Here is a 14,304-nt window from a genome sequence, read left to right as displayed (position 1 = left end):
CTGGATGTTTTTGGAATCATCAGTTTGAATTTTCTCAAAAGCGTAATGATACTAGGGCTATATAGCCCAGTAAGTGCTTATTTAGCCCAAGAATATATTTAGTAGAATTTAATCTCTGTTATCAGCATGGTGTTTTTATATGACCAAGTCATACACTGACCTAAACAGGTCAGACTTCTCAGCAGCTATTTGAAGTGCATGACACATTCTGGACAGAAGCAGCTGTCAAGGAGTGTAATGAGGGCAGTTTTGTAGGAAATATCACTTAATTGTGGCTGATGCTGCTGAATTAGTCATACGTCCTTACTGCCAGGAGACACTGTCATGGGGCTTTAGCTCTTCTATCTCAGGACAGCATGTTTTACAAGATGATTTTAGAGAACAGATACAGTAATGAAATATTTCAAATTCTGCTCCTTACTCATGAATGTGCAATAGCCATTCCAAACAACACAGCACAAAATGGATTTTTTTTTTTTTCTGGGCTCAAAGCACAAAATGTTAAATTTTGGATTGTACAAAATCTGTGTCACTAACAGCATAGAATAGCTATCAATCAATTAGTTGAAAGCTTCTAAGTATAGACAAATCTTTTATGAACACGTATCTCTTGAAGAGGTGTCTTCATTTTCAATGGTGTGGTAGTGAAAAATTGATTCTAGAATGTTAAATTAAAAACCACTGCAGAAGTGTTTTAAGCACAAATTCATAATAAAATTCAGATTTTATCTTTTGATTTTTTACTGGGAAATTTACCAAACCATTCTGTCGCACTGTATTAGGAACGCCAACAGTGATGACGCAGATTCTCAAGCTTACTTGCAAAAGAGACCCTGTTTTATTTTTCAAGATCCGTTTTTATAGACTGTTCCGAAAGGGTCTGAAGAGGCAAAACTTTCATTGGCCGCCAAGCCAACACATCACCATCATTGCACAGTTAGGAACAACACCCCTCAAGTGTTTCTTGCAAGTAAACAACAAGGAGACAAACAACACCTGCAAAGGTTGTTTTCTTTCTCCAAGGACTGTTTGAGTTCCTCCTCACAATTTCTCAGGCCACATTTTCTCAGGCCAGTGTGAGAAAGTTGTGACTTAGTTTCACACAGACACTGTGCTACCTGCCTGATATCTCACATTCAACATCCACACCATTCTACTTTATTTGTATCTTCCCTGCCTCAAAAACATCAATTCCCTTCAAACAACGGAAGTAGGCTTATGAAGTTCAGAGCTGTTTGTCTATTCAGGGTCATATCAATAAAATCAGCCACATCAGTGGTTAAAGACTTACATTATGAGTAATCAACTATTTAATTTGGTGTATCTTAACTAATTTCCCTTGGGCTTCATGTGCTTGCTGCATGTTGTGTTCTATCAGCTGGGGACAGTCAGCGTGCCTGTTTTTAGCAGTGACAAGTTAAACAGCCCACACAAGGAAAGATGCAATAGCTGCTAAACAAGGATATAATGTGAGTGAAAAAACATCTCCCACTGACTTGTCCTTTTCAGAAAAGTTACTTGTTATTTCCATTTTCTCAGTGTCTACAGAAGAAAGGTATGGCTTTGCTAATTAAGGTCATACAAAGCTCAGGTTGGAGTTCTCAATCTGCAGCCCCACAGATTTTGTTTAGCCTGACAAAAGAATGAATTCAACATGATTCTCAGGAAGCCTCAGTTTCTTCCTATCACATTTGCACATCCTGAACTATACCACACCATCTGTTTCTCAGGTTTTATGCTGGTATTTCCATCAACATTATTATTAGCCTGCAAGGCTTAGCTCTAATTATTAAAATGTCCCATGCTGAACAGGTTTAGTAGCCAGTACAGACACATTCCACCTTAACAACCCCATATCACAGCATCTACTGGGTTAATTACTGCAAGGTCACAAACCCTTCTTCTAGATCCAAAGTGAGCTGAGTATAGAGTTCAGCTTAATTGACCTCCTAATTCCAAGTGTCATAATTTCTTTTAACTAGACCAAGTTTGTTTCTGTCTCTATTTGTGTTTGTTATGATTTAAATATAGCTAAGTCAGAAAAGCTTAGGCAATTGCTGGCACAGTCATAATTTTCTTTCCCAGACAGATGGCACAAATGATGAGGGCCACTAGAAAAGACTTAGCATCTCCAAAGGCACAATCGCTACACCATCTATGATATATTGGTGCTTTAATATGGAATGCCAAACACCATTTTTGGGCAGCTCCTCAAAAATTTGGAAGAGTAAGGGCAACATTTAAAAGTGTTCTAATGGACAGCGCATCACATGTGGTTCATGTTTCAGAGGTTCATGTCATGAGGAAAAAAAAAGGCAATTATGCAAAGGAAAGGAATCCAAATAGTACAGCATTGGTTAAAAATCATAACAGAAATGTATGACAAGCCTTTATATAAAATTTAAAATTTTAAAGGGAAGTGAAAGTTCAACATTATCCTACAAAAGCTAAAATCCTGCACCAGTAGGAATTACTGAGTGGATAGCATCAATTAATAAAATATACAGACCTACTTAATTTTCATTCCCTGTGTATTTCTTCATATACAATAGTAATTTTCACATTTTCCATCTTTTCCATGAATACTAAAATCATTTTTATAATAGCAGGCATTTCTCTCTCCATTTCACATTTGTGATCAGGGCTAAACATTGCTTACATTTAGCCTTAATGATGCATTTCTGTTGAGCATTAAATCTCATTTCAAGTCTCCAGTTACACAGTATTCCTTCCACTTACAGACTCCTGCTGTTAGTCTCTGCATTGGCTCATTAAGTGCTTCTTTCCAACAGTATCAAAACAGAAGTATTTTCTTTTTTTTCAGTTCATGTTTGAAATGTACACAGTTGTATTGGTACACAGTTGAAGAAATTTATTTAGGCAGTGGTGGTCTTACAGTTCATGTATAGAATAATTCTGGTATGTTGGATGTATAAGGCATCTTGCTGCAACAAAAATGAGGTGTTTAGATTCAAAGAGCAGGGGGTATCAGCCCAAAAGACACAGCAATCTTGTACACCAGTAAACAAGACAGGTACCATCTAACAAGATTGAAAAAGGTGAAATTGCTTCTGTTAATGCAAATATACTATTAACTGACAATTAACAATGACTATCTCTGAAATAGTCAGAGATGTAAACAGAAAGGAAGCCTCAAATCTTGACAACCTGCACCAGAACACCAGCAAGGCTCTGAGACAGACTGCAAATTAAGCCTCAGCCTTTCCAGGAGTTTCATCATAACATTAAAAAAAGCTCAGCAGCAGCTTCAAAAGGGAGTTGCAGCCTAGCTAACAGAGTGAACTGAAACTGCTTAATTTTTCATCTGCAGCCAGAACGACAGGAGGAAGACAGAAATGAATGCTTATCACATCTATACCTCACACTAAGCTAAAGAAATACAATCCTCTGTTTGCATTGTTTGAGGCAGTACTGTTACCCACAGCCTGAAAATAGCTCAGCTTTCACCAAAATGACATTTTATAAACTAGTGCTTTGCTAAAGAAGTGTATTTTTTGCAACAGCTCTTCCTAGAGGGTGCAATATAGAACACAGAAACAGTACAACCTCTCAGCATTGTTGAACAACAAAAGAGTTACATGGTAAGACAGAAAGAAATTAGAAACAGGTTGCCTTATGGAGTACTATAGCTAAAACCAGAATTTTAATAGCATATGGTTTTGAGTAATTTTTTGCCACATGTATTACATTAAAGAAATTAAAGAAATTAAAGATTAAAAAAATTAAACATATTGGCAAAGGTTTCAAGTAAGATGATTTTATTTTTTAAAATCATTTATACATCACTGAGTATTCTGGTAACTTTCAGACCCAAAATAATCCCTAGACACGTGTTTGTGTATTATATTATAAACTAGTACAGGTTGCCCCTGTTATTTTCAAAAGAAATAACTATTACAACTTTTCCTCAGGGATATACACAATCTTTATTTTAAGCAAGTCTCAGTAAATGTTTTATCACCCTGTCATTACCGTATCTTCTATTAACATACCACTCACTATTAATTTATTAGCATTATGTTGACTTTAGGCTGCAAATTCAGAAAAGCAGACAAAGTAGCAGACTCAGTGGTTGTAAAGACCTTTGTATTTTGTGAATCTGTCAAAAGGGCATTCAAATCATTAAGCACTAAAATAAAAACCACACAGATAATTTGGTCTGGTAATTTTTTTAAATGTTGTAAATATGCAGCAACAGTGTAACAAAAAGTTGCATTTAAGTGGTACATCCAACAGTAGCACAAGATAATAAGCTCCTGCAAAAGTTGCAAAGCTTGTCCATATCAGACAGGATTGTGTGCAAAGCTTGTCGATTCCAGACAGGATTGTGAAAGATAAATTAATTCATTACTTTCATCCTATGTAGAAGGGCTCTTGTTACTTGCTAAATTTTTCCTGTTTGGACAGGAAATCATCTAGCTAACAGTATCTCCGATTTTATTTAAATCACTTTTTATCAAAGAAATCTTCCAGAAGCAAAGGTGATCTTCCAAAAGCTTTAGATTTATAAGTTCATGGTCCTTGTACTTGCCAAGACTTCATCATGGAACAAGGTTTCAGCAAACATATCCGAGTTTTGCAAAGCCTCAAAAAGACGCTTATAGTCTTCTGGATACAAGTTACACATTGCAGCATTTTTGGGAATTTCTAGTGCTTTCAGTAATGTGTCACTATTGTCCAAGCTCCATGAACTGAAACAAACAAACAAAATCATAATGGAGCATTTCTTTCTGTGAAAAACTAAAAAGCAAGAAACATTATCTGAAGGTCCACTTCTCTCTTTCACAGCCTCTAGAACCTCTAGAGGTTGTGTTGCAACCTCTTCTTGCAACACAAGTTACTTTCAATCCATACTGCAAACAGGAAGAAACCTCTGCTATTAAAAATAGCAAATAAAGCCCCCAGCACACATAGAGAATACCAAACCACATAAACCTCCTCATTACAGGATAGGCGCTCTCTCTTCCTCATCCACCCTAAATGCGCAAGTCAGTAACAGGCATTACAGCCTAAAAAGGGTGTTTCAATGCTGGAGAAATTAAAGTCAAGGGTGACTCAGTATAGCATGAACTAGTGACTTACACCTCCCAGGTATTTTCTTCTATACATAAACAGATGTATCCACTCTCACCCCATCTACATCTTCTGCTATGAAAGCTATACTTTTATAGATGTGCACATACATTAACAATTTCCCAGACAGGAAAGGAGTGTATAAATACACAGAAGATGCATATTAGAAGCCTCCAAATTCCTGGCTGAAGGATCAAATGAAGATGAGTTATACCACTTAGCTTTAAGAAAGAAATCCATTTAGGCTCTTTAACTTGCCTTTGCTAAGAGAGGACCGGAATTTAGTAGCTTATTTTTTCTCCCTTTCTGGAAATTAACTTTCATAACCTACTATAAGCAATTGAGGAATATATTCATTATTTTCATCAGCAATTAGTCAATGCTTTCCAGAGTGTGAACACCTTCCATTTCTGGGAAACAGAAATCTACTGATCATAAAGAAAAATGAATAGTTTGCATAACTGGTAAAGTACAGAGCCTAATTTTTTAATTAAATAACAGCCATTTGAGGACATCCCCATTTCACCTTCTAGAACCTTCAGCTGTTTTTATTAGTGTGACTGATGTCTGTTATAAGCTGGATGTCTTTCAGCTTTCACTTCTGTAACTGCAAAAGTCTTGGTGGCTTTATTATTGTATCTGTAAAATAAGTGAAAACTTCTTGCAGATACATGACCTAAGCTCCATGGGAGGTACAGGAATTACTGCATATACACATTCTAAATACTTGCCAACCTTCCTGACAGGAACAGTCCCCAAAATACTGTATGGTACATTGCACAAATGAAATCTTCTATTCTACGTGTTGATGATAAATTAAAAACTAATTAAATTTTTAAAAGGCTGTATTTCATTTGCAAATTAATACTGCTTTGGGAACATATTTTTATATTTTCATATATTTATGTAAAGTATAAAAACTGCAATTCTTTTTTACTTACTTTAATCTATCAGTAAGTCTAGACTTAGGTTTAGCAAAAGACTGTTTCACCATGAAAATAAAAGTAGATGCATTTGAGGGCTTCAAGCCTCCTGTAAATAGATTTTGCTGAGGAGTCAGTCGTACCAAACATAAATGGTCATTTGGCACCTGCTGCAAGAAAAATAGAGTAAGTAAGTCACTGAAAAAATCACTTTTTACGACAGTATCTATCTTATGCTAAGAGTTTCATCTTTGCCACCAGTAACATTTCTTATTAAAAAAGTCATAACAAGATAATCCCATTGGAAGATGAGGCTTCACCTCCCTGTGCCTCAAACAGAAAAGGAAATAGAAAATGAAATATACTATTACTTGGAGTTTATTTCTATACTTTAAAACTGAACTTTCTTAGTTTAAATAGACAATACAGGCTTGATGTGAGTTTTCAAGGTATTATAATGGCCTATTGTATTCCTTTTCTATGCAAGGTATCAGACCTGCCTTTTGTACATAAAGATGGAATTATATGAGCGTAACACAAAGATACTATTGCAGCATGAGGATTTTGTTAAACTGAGATAAAGTGGACTCTTCAACTGAAATAAATGTACTTCTGCATCGGCAGCAATGGATATATTAGATCTGACACTTGTACTTCTAAAGCTGTCTTAGTACATCTTGCATGGCCCACCTGATGACCCTCTCTACATGGCTTTTCAGCAATACAACTAAGCGTATAAAGCACACCCAGTCACTTACATATTACAGAAATATTGCAAACTACACTCAATACAGCATCATAGCAGTTTTCTGGGGAGCGTGAAACTTAAAAATATTAAGTAAACATGTTTTTATATTATCAGAATTAAATAGGAACATTCCTTTATTATACAAAGGAACATCATTACTTCTCCAAAGGAGAGAAGTAAATAACTCTACACTTAAACTATAACTTTACAGGTATTTTTGCACTTCTCAGATTTAAGTTTGGAGACTCATGCTTTTCCACAATTAACTTGCACATGAAATCTATAATAGACATGTGAATAACTATTTTAATCAAAACCAGCAGCATACTGATTGTGTTATTAACTGTGGTAACACTTGTTTTGTTCGAGCAGGTAGATGTGACTATCAGTAACTTTCTCTGGAAAATACTTTACCTATTCATATTCCTTTATGCTGTTTATTCACTGGTTTTTTTCTTCACGGACAATAAATATATTAATTATTTAAGATAACTAATAAAGATATTTAAGTTTCTAAGATAATAACAACTCTTCACTCCACTTTTGATGAATCTCTATGCTGCCTTAAATTTTAATTAGAATAGTTCTTAAAAAATACACTTGTAAATGCTGCTATAAAGTTACTTTAACCTTTAATTAAAAGTAGTTTAGCTTCATCTTCAGAAGAAAAGTGTATACAACAATCTTACCACAGATTTTGGTATCGCCAGTGCCCCATTTTTCAAATTAGTTGCAAATGAAGACCAAGGTTCCTATGGCAGGAAGCAAATGTATTATAAAGTGTTTTGTTAGAATAGAATAGACTATTTCATTTGGAAGGCACCTACAGTGATCATCTAGTCCAACTGCCTGAGCAATTCAAGGCTAGCCAAGTTAAACCATGTCCAAATGTTCTCTTTAATGCTGACAGGCTTGGGGCATTGACAATCTTTCTGGGAAGCCTGTTACAGTGTTTGACCACCCTCTTTGTAAAGAAGTGTTTAATGCACAGTCTAAACCTCCCCTGGCACAGCTTTGAACCACTTCCATACCTCCTATCGGTGGATACCAGGGAGAAGAGCTCAGGACCTCCCTCTCCCCTTCCCCTCCTCAGAAAGCTGTGGAGAGCAGTGAGGTCACCGCTCAGCCTCCTTTGCTCCAAACAACACAAGCCCAGAGCCCTCAGCTGCTCCTCATGGGACATTCCCTTCTGGTTCTTTCACTGGTTTTGTTGCTGTCCTCTGGATGCAAACAAGGACCTTCACATCCTTCTTAAATTGTGGAGCCCAGAACTGCCCAAGTACTCAAGGTGAGGCTGCACCAATGCTGAATTCAGTGGGACAACCACCTTTCTCGACAGGCTGATGATGCTGCTTGAGGCACCCCAGGGTGCAGTTTGCCCTCCTGGCTGCCAGGGCACGCCCTGCTGACTCAGACTGAGCTGCTGCCAACCAGCAGCCCCAGGTGACCAGTGGCCAGCCAGGTGTAGCCCAAATCAGTACAGTCCTCTCAGCTCTGCCCTTCAGCCAGTTCTTCACCCAGTGCACCCTGAACCCACTCATCTTACAGCTGGACAGCTTTTCCAGAAAGATGCTGTGAGGGGCAGTATCAAAAGCCTCCCTAGAATCCAGAAAAATTGCATCCACCATCTTCCCTTCATCCACTGGGCAGGTGACCTTATCAGAGTAGGGTGTCTAATGAATTAAACCAGATTTTCCTTTGTGAACTCATGTTAACTGTGTCTGATGACTGCATTATTCTTCAAATGCCTTTCAATAGTAACCCAGTAGTACTCCATAATGGTTGCAGGTACTGAGGTTAGAAGACAAAGGAATAAGTCTGTAGTTCTTTGAGTCTTTCCTCACACTATTTTTTGTAGGAGGATGTGGAATAACATTGGCCTGCTTCAGTCAGTAGGCACCTCCCCACACTCCCAAGACCTTTGGTACCTGATCAAGAGAGGTCCTGCTGTAACTTCACTAGCTCCTCAAAATTCTGAGATGAATTCCATCAGGTCCCATGGACCTGAGAACATTCAACTGATATAGCTGGTCCCTTACAGTTTCAACCTCCATAAATGGAAAGTCACTGTTCCCACACTCATGGTCTTTTTGCTAAGGGGGCCAGGCAGCCTGAGGCTGTATTATTAAATTATCAGTATTATTAATGACTGAGGCAAAAGAGACATCAAATGCCCCCACTTCTACTTTATACTTTATCCCAAGTGAACACCTTCAAAAAGTACTATTCTTCAACTTCTTAATATTTACCTTAATGTATACTTTGTAGTATAAGGTATTTGGAAAACAGTGGACAGTGAAGCCTAATTTTAGGTTAGCAAAACATTTAAACTATGAAGGTAGGTTCCTAGAAAAAGAGAGCATGAAGATAAATCTGAAAAGCATAAACTAACTGAAATTTGATGGCCACGTGCTCATGGGGAACTAGGGGGACAACATTAAAAAAAGTTTTAAAACTAAACCATGGCATGTTTCACAAGGTAAGAAGGTACTGACTACTAGGAGAAGCAGGTATGCTTGGAACATTAAAGCACCAAGACTCAAAAAAATTTCAACTGAACACAACTTAGGAAGTCAAAAGCATATATGATGGCAAAATTCGGAGGATATAACAAAGAGCAGACTATGACAGATTGGAAAAGCAGACTTCTAGTTTCACACAACCATTAGCAAAATGGAAAAGGTTTATCTGGTGTGTAAACATCTCTTTTTTATCTATCAGTTTCTGAAAATAAATGTGTTTGAGTACAATGGCTTGCAGTGAAAACACTGACATCATAGTGAATAACAATTTTGCTTAATTGAAAAAATTTTACACAAAACATGACTATTTTAGCTTTTTACAAAAATTTTCAACTGTTCTCCAACTGATTTAAACATCAAATTAGCTTCCAATTAGTTTGCCATGGTAAACCACTATAAACCCTTTTCTAAATGCACATCCATAGCATTAGGCGATATCGGCTGGTACAAAATTCCTACCTTATGCAGTAGTTCAATTTCATACCCTAATTGTGCAAGTACAGTGAGTGCTTGATAAATCTTCGACTTCCCAGGCTTTGCTGTTAATATCTAAAAAAATGGCAAAGAGCAAACATTTTTGTTGGAGAAACCAAGACTGTCTTTATCTAAGTAATGTCTAAAAGACATTGTAATATTTCAAGTATTTCTTCACAGCAGTTATTTGGATAACTGAACTATGCGTGAATCTCCAGCATATATACTCTGTGGTCCCTTTTAAGGCAGAGAAGTTTCACACAGAAGAGAAATAAGGATCAGATTTCATATAAAAATGGTAACTTCAGTAGAGTTATCAGCTTGCACTGATAAGATAATATTACCAAGAAGACACACAAAGCATAGTAAGTAAAACATCAGGTGACCTCACTGAACATTAAGCAACTTGCACAGCCATCATCCTGATCAATGTCAGGATCAAAAAAATCAAACAACTCTTAGGGCAAGAAAAAAAGAAAAGCTTGTGATTATTCTCACAAAAGACAAGGAAAGAAGTAAATTGTAGTAGGGAGATTTAACTTCATGTAATAGATTCACACAGCCTTGTCATATGATAAAAAGCCAAAACAACCAACAAAAAGGAGTCAACAATGCCTACTTAAAAAAGGTTCCAACAGCTTTTACTACACAACTCTTATATAACAGAGTTCACACTATAACCAGAAAATAAAATAAAAAAATACAAACACGAAACAGAGACTGCCTAAAATGAATAGGCTGCCCTTTATTTAGTAAAAAAATCTGACCATTAAAACATAATATAAAAGTGGATATTTCAGTGGTGTTCAACTTATCATTTCACAGAAGAATATACTTAAGGCGTTCAGTTTTTTTCAGTGGGGTGTTAGACACAACACTGGTTGTGTTAGCAGACCTGGAAGTCCTTGTCTACTTCAAGTAATTAAAGGTTTATGACTCTGTACAAACCTCCCAGTTTCGGGGCGGGGGGACGAGGGAAAAAAGGCATCCTTTAAGTGTAAGTACAGGTCTAGAACTTTGGGACAGCATAAATTAGGAATATGTAATCGGGAAAAGGTCCTGCATTTTAGTTAACACGGCATTAATAAAAAGGACTGTAAATCATTATATTTTGCCTCTATTCTTTTCAGTACTGCATACAAAACAACTCAAGAGGACAAGTGCGTCTCACTGTATTGGTATTTAGTGACTCGGAATCCTCTTCACTTGTGTTTTGGTGTTTTGAATTCAGTCTTCCTTAACTACTACCTGTAACTAGTAAACAAACTTGTTGCAAAAGCATGGCACAGAATTTAATCACCTCACAATTTACAATGGAAAACAGCTAGTCTGCTGTTGCATATACTTCTCAAAGACCAGACTTCACATTTGTGATATCTGTGGTTATATGACAACAGAATGTTTCTTAACAGTGCTATCACTGCATGAAGCAAACAAGTAGGAAACTGACAATACTTAAAAATTGGGGTAGAAAAAATTTCACTAGCAAAAACCTTAAGTATACAATATAATTGGGTTTTTGTTCTCTGAAGCACTACACCTTCATTACCTATAAAATGCCTTGCACGTACCGTGTACTCTTTTTCACTTATAAAGAGGTTGAGTTCTACTCTTCCGTATCTGTATATGGAGCTGCATTCATACATGGCAAAAAGAAGTCTCCAAAGTCTGTTTCTTTCCAATGGTTGTGGAACAATTCCGAAAACTTTCAAAGGAACATCTGCTTCACACAATAGCAAAGGTATCTTTAAGATTTTGCGGTATGTATTAGACAGTCTCATTAATTCTAATGTCTAAACTACAAACAATTAAGAGAAGATAGTCTGTGAGTTCATGTTGTTCAAGAATAAATACCATACAAGCCTTAGTCAAAGCTAAACCCAGTTTGCATTAGACTAAAACTTTAAAAGTCAAGAAAATACCTAATTATCTGATATTGTCCTGGGGGGAAGGGAGAGGGGGTGTTCTGAAGCTATCATGACTCTTAAGAAAAGCTGAAATGTATAAAACAGTATCCATTAATCCAGCATGTGTATTAAACAGAACATACACCTCAAGCAAATCCCAAAGGTTTTGCCAAACTGCCTATGCACACTTCAAACATGTGTTTGTAACATGTGGGATCATAAACATATACCTGCCCTCCAAGGAACTGCTGCGACGCCCATGGTTTCAAAAAGTTTGTCAGAAGACAAAGCAGGTGGTTTCAAAGCTCCCTTTGCCAAAGGATCCAGTCTGAAGAAGTCACCATGAATCACCTTTAACTGCCCATCCAGGCTATTCTCTAGGGACTGAATAAAAATAACTTTAGTCGAAGAAATCTGGATACAGTAACTAGTTTTGCAAAACATCCAACCCAAACAAAAAATGTGTTCATGCATTACCTAAAATTGTTACCTGATCAACAAGAGTCAAACCTCAGAGCTCTTACAGCTAATAAAAATAACAGCTTCTTTCTTTCAGCTGATAAAAATAATTGCCCCCTTCACTGTGCAGGGCATTTTGACATTTTTTTGTGCTTCTCAACTTGAGCTTTAAACCACATTCTTAAACTAGTAAGATGTTCTGCAATGTTTCTAAGAAAACAAACAACTATACTCAACTAAACAAACCACTTATTTTAACAATTTAAAGCTAGAATTCTTCATATCTGTGGAGAGGATACCTTTCATACACATTTTAAGTCAGGTGAGAATCACTGGTTCCAAACCAGCAATGTAATGCAAACCTTCTAGAGCAACTTGTGCAGCTCTGTGTCTGACCCTCTTTGAATCCATGCAAAGCCCAGATGAGCAGGAGAGGACAACACATGTAAGTATCAATTGTAGGATAACAGATTAAATAAAACTCTGAGATAATTAGAATAACTAAGAGTATTTTTACAGATTTCTTACAGCTTCCTGCAGAACTCTTGCTTAAACATAAACATCTACAATGACTCCGATTAGTTTCAGATTTATGCATAGAAAGACTGTGTATGAACTTGAATTCCCACATACACAAAATGGGAAAATTAAAAAACATTCTGCATTTGTGATGCACAGTACCAAACTACATACTGTTATTAGACATTATGTCAGATATTGCAATCACTGACTAACACCTTTTTGATCCAACAATTACATAACAATTTAAGCTAATTTCTCATTTTCCCTTTAATTTTGTTTTAGAAACGTGCAACTGAATCAAAAGTATACCTGTAAGTCTGTAAAAAAATCTGAGTTACTTTCCAGAGCTACCACTCTAAATCCTGCATCAAGCAGAGATCGAGTCAAAATTCCAGGACCTGAAATAGGAAAATAAAAAAAGAAAATATAAATAAATAAATAAATAAATAAATAAATTTAAAAGTGCCTCCTTGTTTCTAAGTGATTTCCTTTAGTGACTTCCCCAACACAACACTTAGGACATATCACCTTCAACATGAGATAGCTTGTGCTCGTTAAACACACTTCAAAACAGGTGTTAGAGAAATGATTTACAGGCAGCCTACCCGAGATTTCTCACCGTATTACACTAAGAACAGCATTACAATTAGATACTGACCAGCACTGGAAATAACGTTTCAAATATTTCTATTATTTTTTTCTTCTGCCAACTCTAATATACTGTGAAACCTTAACCATATTATCCTTAAAATACATTCTGCAGAAATGTGAACAAAAAACTCCAAACCTCAACCATTAGGTAACTGCAGAGGTTTTGCCATAGCCCGTAATCCTGGGTGTGCTGTTACTGATAAAGTTCACCCACAAAATCAAAGTATTACCTAACAGAAAATGACATATCTGGTCACTCTACATCAGAGTTTTAACACGAGTGACTCAAGCCTGCACACTGCATCCTCACTCATTCCCCAAACTCTCCAGTAAATGCACCCCCTCAGGCACACTCCGGGGCCCACACCCACGTGTCCCGGGAAGGTGCCGGGCCGCGGGTCCGGGACAGCTCCCAGCCGGGGCAGTGTCGGAGCGCAACGCAGCTGCCGCCCCCGCCCGAAATCCCGGGAGAGGCCGAGCTCCAGCCCCTTCCCGCAGCAGCACCACAACCAGCGCTTGGCGGGGCCGGGGTGCCAGCACGGTGGCGAAGGCGGCAGGTCGCACTGACGCCCCAAGGTCATTGGGGCGCGCCGGAGCCTCGGGGCAGCTCACCAGGCGCGAACTCGAGCAGGAGGGGCTGGGGGCCGGGGCCGGCTCCGCGCTTCAGGCAGCGCCGCACGGTGCGCGCCAGCTGCGGGCAGGCGATGAAGCGGCGGACCACGAGGCTGCTCCGCTGCTCTTTACGCACCGGCCGCTTCTCCTTCCCCGGCTCCGCTACCCGCAGGGCCGGGTACTGCCGCCCCGCCGTCATCCAGCACGGTGACTGCCCGCAGAGCAGCGGGCGCAGCCCCGCTGCCAGCAGGCGGCCGCAGCCCGCGGCGCCCAGCGGGGCCCGGCCCGCCAGCATCGCCGCGCTGCCGGCTCCGGGTGCGTGATCGCCGCGGCAACCGGGGCGTCACTTCCTCCTCTGCCCGGCCTCTCCAGCGCGCTTCCGCTCCGCCGTC

The 14,304-nt window shown here is 38.4% G+C and overlaps 1 protein-coding gene across 3 annotated transcripts; it reads right to left on the bottom strand.

Annotated features, from left to right (window-relative positions):
- Nucleotides 1–3,757: 3,757 nt before the first annotated feature.
- TFB2M (transcription factor B2, mitochondrial) lies at nucleotides 3,758–14,279 on the bottom strand. Of its 3 annotated transcripts, none has more exons than XM_058834474.1 (8): nucleotides 13,913–14,279; nucleotides 12,959–13,047; nucleotides 11,899–12,052; nucleotides 11,333–11,484; nucleotides 9,747–9,836; nucleotides 7,455–7,517; nucleotides 6,036–6,184; nucleotides 3,758–4,712 (listed from the first exon to the last, which is right to left on the bottom strand). In XM_058834474.1, exons 1-8 carry the CDS (start codon nucleotides 14,205–14,207, stop codon nucleotides 4,526–4,528), a joined length of 1,179 nt encoding a protein of 392 aa, XP_058690457.1. In that variant the 5' UTR covers nucleotides 14,208–14,279; the 3' UTR covers nucleotides 3,758–4,525. The 3 variants fall into 3 exon arrangements, with proteins under 3 accessions (XP_058690457.1, XP_058690455.1, XP_058690456.1); XM_058834472.1 differs by having other exon boundaries at nucleotides 6,036–6,187; nucleotides 13,913–14,278; XM_058834473.1 differs by having other exon boundaries at nucleotides 6,036–6,187; nucleotides 11,333–11,481; nucleotides 13,913–14,276.
- Nucleotides 14,280–14,304: the final 25 nt, after the last annotated feature.

Source organism: Poecile atricapillus, chromosome 3, assembly GCF_030490865.1.
Source record: "Poecile atricapillus isolate bPoeAtr1 chromosome 3, bPoeAtr1.hap1, whole genome shotgun sequence".
NCBI classification, from domain to species: domain Eukaryota; kingdom Metazoa; phylum Chordata; class Aves; order Passeriformes; family Paridae; genus Poecile; species Poecile atricapillus.
Note: the sequence above shows the minus strand (reverse complement) of the source record. Positions and strands in the feature narration are given on the sequence as shown.

What these genes read in the sequence shown, in the direction of transcription:
- TFB2M (XM_058834472.1), bottom strand. Translation starts at nt 14,207, where the DNA reads ATGCTGGCGGGCCGGGCCCCGCTGGGCGCCGCGGGCTGCGGCCGCCTG. An exon ending in TAAGTGAAAAAGAGTACACG is followed by an intron (nt 9,837 to 11,332) that starts GTACGTGCAAGG and finishes CCATTTTTTTAG; the next exon opens with ATATTAACAGCAAAGCCTGG. An exon ending in AGACTTACTGATAGATTAAA is followed by an intron (nt 4,713 to 6,035) that starts GTAAGTAAAAAA and finishes TGTTTGTTTCAG; the next exon opens with TTCATGGAGCTTGGACAATA.